Source organism: Lolium rigidum, chromosome 2 (assembly GCF_022539505.1).
Source record: "Lolium rigidum isolate FL_2022 chromosome 2, APGP_CSIRO_Lrig_0.1, whole genome shotgun sequence".
In the NCBI taxonomy this organism is placed as follows: Eukaryota; Viridiplantae; Streptophyta; class Magnoliopsida; order Poales; family Poaceae; genus Lolium; species Lolium rigidum.
Window position 1 is genome coordinate 77,509,489 of NC_061509.1, and position 6,000 is coordinate 77,515,488.

General features: G+C 40.1%; 1 protein-coding gene across 1 annotated transcript; it reads left to right on the plus strand.

The window, feature by feature from the left end:
• Positions 1-181: 181 nt before the first annotated feature.
• Positions 182-5,756, plus strand: LOC124691980 (protein DNA-DAMAGE INDUCIBLE 1-like). The gene is made up of 16 exons (XM_047225281.1): positions 182-376; positions 703-735; positions 847-974; positions 1,327-1,435; positions 1,557-1,673; positions 1,948-2,013; positions 3,078-3,140; positions 3,223-3,267; positions 3,652-3,713; positions 3,919-4,012; positions 4,521-4,613; positions 4,715-4,784; positions 4,924-5,000; positions 5,096-5,153; positions 5,258-5,283; positions 5,385-5,756. The coding sequence occupies exons 1-16, from the start codon at positions 311-313 to the stop codon at positions 5,511-5,513; spliced, it is 1,236 nt and encodes a 411-aa protein (XP_047081237.1). The 5' UTR covers positions 182-310; the 3' UTR covers positions 5,514-5,756.
• The last annotated feature ends 244 nt before the right edge of the window (positions 5,757-6,000 follow it).

The following is a 6,000-nucleotide window of genomic DNA, read 5'->3' on the forward strand; positions in this document are numbered from 1 at the left end:
CCGAAAGTGGCCCATGGCCCGTTCGCAACGACGCAGGCATGCAGGAAATCGGCCCACACAACCAAACCCCTGTAGTACCAACAAAGCTGAAGGGGGATGATCCCATCCAGTTTGTCCTTCTATCACCAACCAAACGCACCCTTGCCGTCCATCACAATTCCTTACCACTTCTGCAAGTAAGAACGCAGCCCGATTTGACACCCGTAGACTCGCCTTCGCCTCGTCTCCCCCGCAGGCCGCAGCCAACAGGAAAGGCCCTCTCTTTCCACAGCCGCGGCGGAGGAGGTCGATTCCAACCGGCGGCGCCGAGATGAAGCTCACCGTAATGACCGCCGACGAGCAGATTCTCTCCCTCGACGTCGATCCCGACGAATCCGTAAGCCTCCCTTCCACAACCCCCTCCTCTACCTCCCCCCATCTCGATCTTGACGGGCAACAGGGCCAATTTTGGGTGTTGTCTTCCGAGCTCGCGAAAAGGGCGAGGAGTTTCGGCGACCCGCAATTTACTCCCACTGGCGTGCTGTTGCCTCGCGTTACGCGTGAAGTTCAGTCGGATCTTTAGCTCCGACTGGCCTTGTTTTGGCTAGAATCGTGCGACCCTTCCGCCACCAGAGCTAAAACCCAACTGTTATTGCGATCCACTCTTCGAAAACTCTGCAACGCGCGTTCGACTGAATTGTGTGTGCCCTGCGTGCTTTGCAGGTGGAGAATCTGAAGGCGCTTCTCGAGGTGGAGGTGAGCCGTGCCCGTGAAATCCTAGCTTCAGATTTCCTCTTCCAAAAAAAGGAGTTGCCTCGACTGATTTGATCTCACATTGTTTGGTTTTGGGTGTTCCTGTATGGCTAGACTCGAGTGCCGCTGCAGCAGCAGGTGCTTCACTTCAATGGCAAGGAGATGACGAACAATGCTGAGAAGCTCAGCGCAATCGGAGTCCACGATGGCGATCTCGTCATGATGGTTGCCTCCAACAATAGGTATAGGTTTGGTTCTTGTCCTCCTGAATATACATCTGTTGGTTCTTCAAGGGAATTTCCTTTCCTTTGGGGTTTAAATTCCTGCAGTTCATTATGGGTGATGTGATGCCTACAGTCTTGCATGTGACGCCTTGTTTTCTCTTATTGGTTTGCTGAGATGGTTTTCTCCTTGTAGTTAGTTATCAGTTCTAATTTTGGTGTATCACTATCACAAATTATAACTGACATAATACTGAAAGAGATGCAATACAATTTTTTTAGCTTGACTTAATCCTCACGGATTTTATAATGCTACTCAAGTGACTATGCTTTCTAGTTTCTACTATTTAATTACCTGGGGTGAAAATTTCAGGACATCTGAGGATTTCATGAGGGTAAATCCTGATGGTTCGGCTGTAAATCCTCAAGCTTTCCAACAGCATATACGTGGTAATTCACAACTTATGGCGCAACTCCTTCAGGTAAACTTTGCTGGTAGCTTCATCGACCTATCGACATTGGCCACCAGATTACAATTCCTGTATGTTAGTTGCAGAAAATATGTTTATTTCTTTCATTTAAATGTTATCTTTTTAATTTCAGAATGACCCTTCATTAGCTCAAGCCATCCTTGGAGATGACATCACTGAGTTGCAAAATATCCTGCGGTCACACCACCAACAAAGACTACAACATAAACGCAAACAGGAAGAAGAACTTGTGAGCATCTCATCGGCTAATCAGTACTTTGCTTCCTGCATGTTATGTCCATTGCCATGCCTTATGTAGATGAAAGTTGAGAATATGGGTTGCTCCTGCTGTAACTCCATATCATTTATATAAATACATCTTCATGCTGTTCCATGTATATCACTATGTTGTAAATGTATATCACCATTTTCTATTTTTATTGTTTGTCTTGTGCTGTTTTTCTAGGTTGTTGAATAATAATAGGTCTGGGCATTAATAAGTAATAACTATGATTTGTTTGCAGGCTTTATTGTATGCTGATCCATTTGATGTTGAGGCTCAGAAGAAAATTGAAGCTGCAATTCGGCAGGTATAAACCTATTCTTTGTCTGGATATGACCTTTTGACCTTTTCACATATTACAGGCAAATTTGATCACAAACATCACTGCATGACCAACCCAAGGGATCTGCTTATTAGGCTGTTATGCCATGCTTGTTTCTTAAACTGCTATGGGAAAGAAGTCATAGAAGATTAATCAAACCAAATGTTGATGAATTTGGTTTTCCAATTGTTACCCTCACCTTTCATTTCATATTGTCCGGAATGCAGAAGATGTACCTTGATTCACAGCAAGGTAATTTGGGTAGGGTAAGGTCTGAAAATCGGGGATGGGGCACTCGCCCTCAACAATCCGACGGCATGGCTTATCCCTGAAATGGAAGGCTCTGAGGTTTAGAGAATATTTAATTTAATTCATTGCTTGATCGAAGGGTTACACAGTAGACTTTTATGTATAGGACAACTGACACGGATCTCAGTTCAGGCTCAAAGACCGACCAAAAACTCTACAATCCTAGCTCAATTGGACTCTTCCTAATTTAAGTAGACTCTTTCTAATAGACCCATCCATATCCAACAAGGATACTTACTACTTGATTTGTTCCTTTTCCTAACCTTCCTATCCATGATGCCTATATGGTTATGCTTGTTTTTGCTGCCTTGTGGCCCTTGATAAAACATAAATGTGTCTTGGTGGAACTTTGTTAAGAAACAGTTAGCTAAACATGGAGTTATCTGAAAACAGCTCAATCCTATAGGGTTATCAAAATTCACATCAATTCCAACCAAGCCTTAAGAATGTTTAGCATAAAAACAGGAATAAACTTGTGAGGAAATACAATGGAGAGGCGAAATGATGCATAGCAGAAAGGGGAATTTCTTTTTTCATCCATATAATTTCTGATAGCTTTCATGGTTGGATAATATCAAATTATTAGTTGTTACCACGACATATTTCTTTTCATGTAAAATTATGTTCATACAAAAGCTTTGCTCTGTCTTAACTGTGTTTTATACTGTCTTTCCTGTTCGCGTTCTTAGGAATTGTTCAGTTACCTGACATTCTGACTGCTTGTAAATTATCATATTCAGAAAGGAATTGATGAAAACTGGGAGGCTGCTATAGAGCATAACCCTGAAGCATTTGGTCGAGTGGTAGGTTGACTAGTAAGTTAGTGTGTTTTTATTTTATGTGCTATTCTTTGTACTCATTAACTGACCAATATTCTGGTTTCAGGTTATGCTGTATGTTGATATGGAAGTCAATGGAGTGCCTTTGAAGGTAGGTATTATGTTATTTCACATATCTGTTCATGTATAACAAACATCCTGTACCCAAAAGCCCAAACACTACTTTTGATGTTATTCTGAATATCAGAGATCTTGTAAGGACTTTGTTACAACTCCTTTCATACATCATTGCTGATTGCATCAATCATAGCTAAATAACAACAAAACAGTCTTATTTTAACATGTTCCAATTGTACTATCTACCCCAAATGGTTTCCTGAAGTTAATTTCTTCTTTCTATTTGTTACTTTTGAGTACTAGTAGTCTACCAACAAAAATGATATGCGATAACGGGATGCGGGTTGATGCAGATACTTGATTGATTCCTGCTAATCATTTTGTATATGTGATATCTTAGCTTTTCTTTCATCTGCAGGCCTTTGTTGACAGTGGAGCTCAGTCAACCATCATATCAAAAGACTGCGCTGAACGTTGTGGGTACGGTTATGAATTAAGAAGTAGTTGATTGAAACTTTATCGTACTGGCGAATATAGATTATTCTGTGTGAAGAAGACAGAAATAGTGAACAGTTTATCTTATCATAAAATAGAACTTTATCGTACTGGCGAATATAGATTATTCTCTCGAGACACTCACTGATATGCGTAACAAACTGATAACATAATGGAGTATCATGCGCAGGTTACTCAGGCTACTTGATCAGCGTTACAGAGGGGTTGCTATTGGTGTTGGTCAATCGGAGATACTTGGAAGAATACATGTAGCGCCAATAAAGGTTTGATAATGCAAATTGTTATACCAATGTCAATATTTTTCCAGTCCTTTTGCAAGTAGTCCATTTTCTGCACCATGACTTTGCACATGTTGCAACGCTATTTGAGTCATTGACACATTTACTGTCTGAACGACCATTATTTTGTTCAGAGAGACGAAGTGAAAATATGATACCAAACTCATTACGCGGGTATAAATTTATGTTCTTGATCGTTGCGCTTCCTCTAAACCTAATGCCAAACCAATGGTTTTATTTGTACCTCTACTAACATTTGATCGTTAGAAATTGTGGATAAGTTGTACTCCCTCTGTTCACTAATGTAAGACCTTTTAGCTTTTTGTAGATTCACTCATTTTGGTTTATATCTAGTCTACTTTTAGTGTTAGATTCATTCACTTTGGTCCGTATCTGGTCCTCTTTGAAATATCTGAAAGGTCTTATAGTGAATGGAGGGAGTAATTAATTAGGTTGTAACAGTGGTTCACAATGCATCGCTATGTTTGGCCAGATTGGCGATATTTTCTATCCTTGCTCCTTCACAGTATTGGATGCTCAGAACATGGAATTCCTTTTCGGACTTGATATGCTGCGGAAACATCAGGTAATTGCATGGCTAAGTTTTGGAATAAGTCATCGCATCTAACTCACATTGGTTGATTAATGATTACACCCCATAATGATGCTTTTTGTTATCCAACGCAGTGCATAATTGACCTAAAGGACAATGTTCTTAGAGTAGGAGGTGGTGAAGTGTCAGTACCCTTCTTACATGGTTAGTAGCTTACTTTCAAGCACAAACTTCATGATTTTGTCCTTCTCAGTATTGAACATCCCTATATATTTGTCCTATCATCTACTTCAACAATTTTTGAAGTCACAGTTCTTCAATCACTCTAATATTGTATCTTCAGAGAAAGACATCCCTTCACATGCACGTGATGACGAGAAATTGTCAAAGTTAGCATCTCCTAGCCAAGGAGCAGCTGGAGTAAGCAAAATTACTGCTTTTGCATAATTCAACTTTGCTTTCCCTGTAATTATGAGACATCATCAGTATATCCTTATTTAATTTGTATCATCCAGGAATCGTCAAAGGCACGGGAGAAGACTCCTGACGTGCCACTGCGATCATCTCCTGCAGGTTAGTTTGCTCCTGTGTAGTCTCTTAGACTTAGAGAGCTTGTGACCTTGATAACATATTAGCAAGTGCTGATTGATTGCAACCAACTCTGATTTTCTTTGCAGGAGCTCCAGCTGTGGTTCCTCCACAGGTTAGTCCTTTTTGCTCAGAATTCAGAATTTCTGTACTTTTGCTTTCTATCGAGTCTTCAAGGATTAGATTGATCTTGACGGCTGTATGAATCCTTGTCAGGGAGGAGATTTTGAAGCCAAAGTCACAAAGCTTGTGGAACTTGGATTTGACCGGGCATCTGTAATACAGGCACTCAAGTTGTGTAATGGGAACGAGGATCAGGCAGCAGGGTTCTTGTTTGGTGGTTAGAGTTCTTAGAGCGCAACCTTCTGCTCAACATTTTCTTGATTTAAACATTTACACACACTGGCCGACGAGATGTCATATCCTCCCTTTGAGTAACTAAAACATTTGTGTGACTGATACATCTTGGTAGAAATGCTTCGTATTTCTGTTTTCAGTAGAAAAAAGTTCTCTCTTTTAGTACCAGATGTGTAGATTGTAGACATATAGATTATTTTTTCATTGTCATTTATTCTCCTCTTCCTTTTATTCTTCTTGTGAACCGCTCACTGGAATCGTTCAAAACCGTCAGTGGATCTCTGGTGTAATGACTACTTGTGTACCTTAACATTTTTCTCTAAAAAGTTTAGAGCAAACTATATAAAATCGTTAGAAAGTTGTTTAAATGGTCAAAAGTATCTAAAAAGATTGGAAATTCATAAAACTAGGGAATTATCCATCAAATGTGATCTAATTTGAGTGACATTGGAGTGGTGCTATTCTTTACACTTGA

Excerpts from the sequence above, each read along its gene's own strand:
- LOC124691980 (XM_047225281.1), top strand. The coding sequence starts at position 311 with ATGAAGCTCACCGTAATGACCGCCGACGAGCAGATTCTCTCCCTCGAC. Across the intron at positions 3,268-3,651 it reads TCAATGGAGTGCCTTTGAAG|GCCTTTGTTGACAGTGGAGC; the intron begins GTAGGTATTATG and ends TTTCATCTGCAG. Across the intron at positions 5,284-5,384 it reads CAGCTGTGGTTCCTCCACAG|GGAGGAGATTTTGAAGCCAA; the intron begins GTTAGTCCTTTT and ends AATCCTTGTCAG.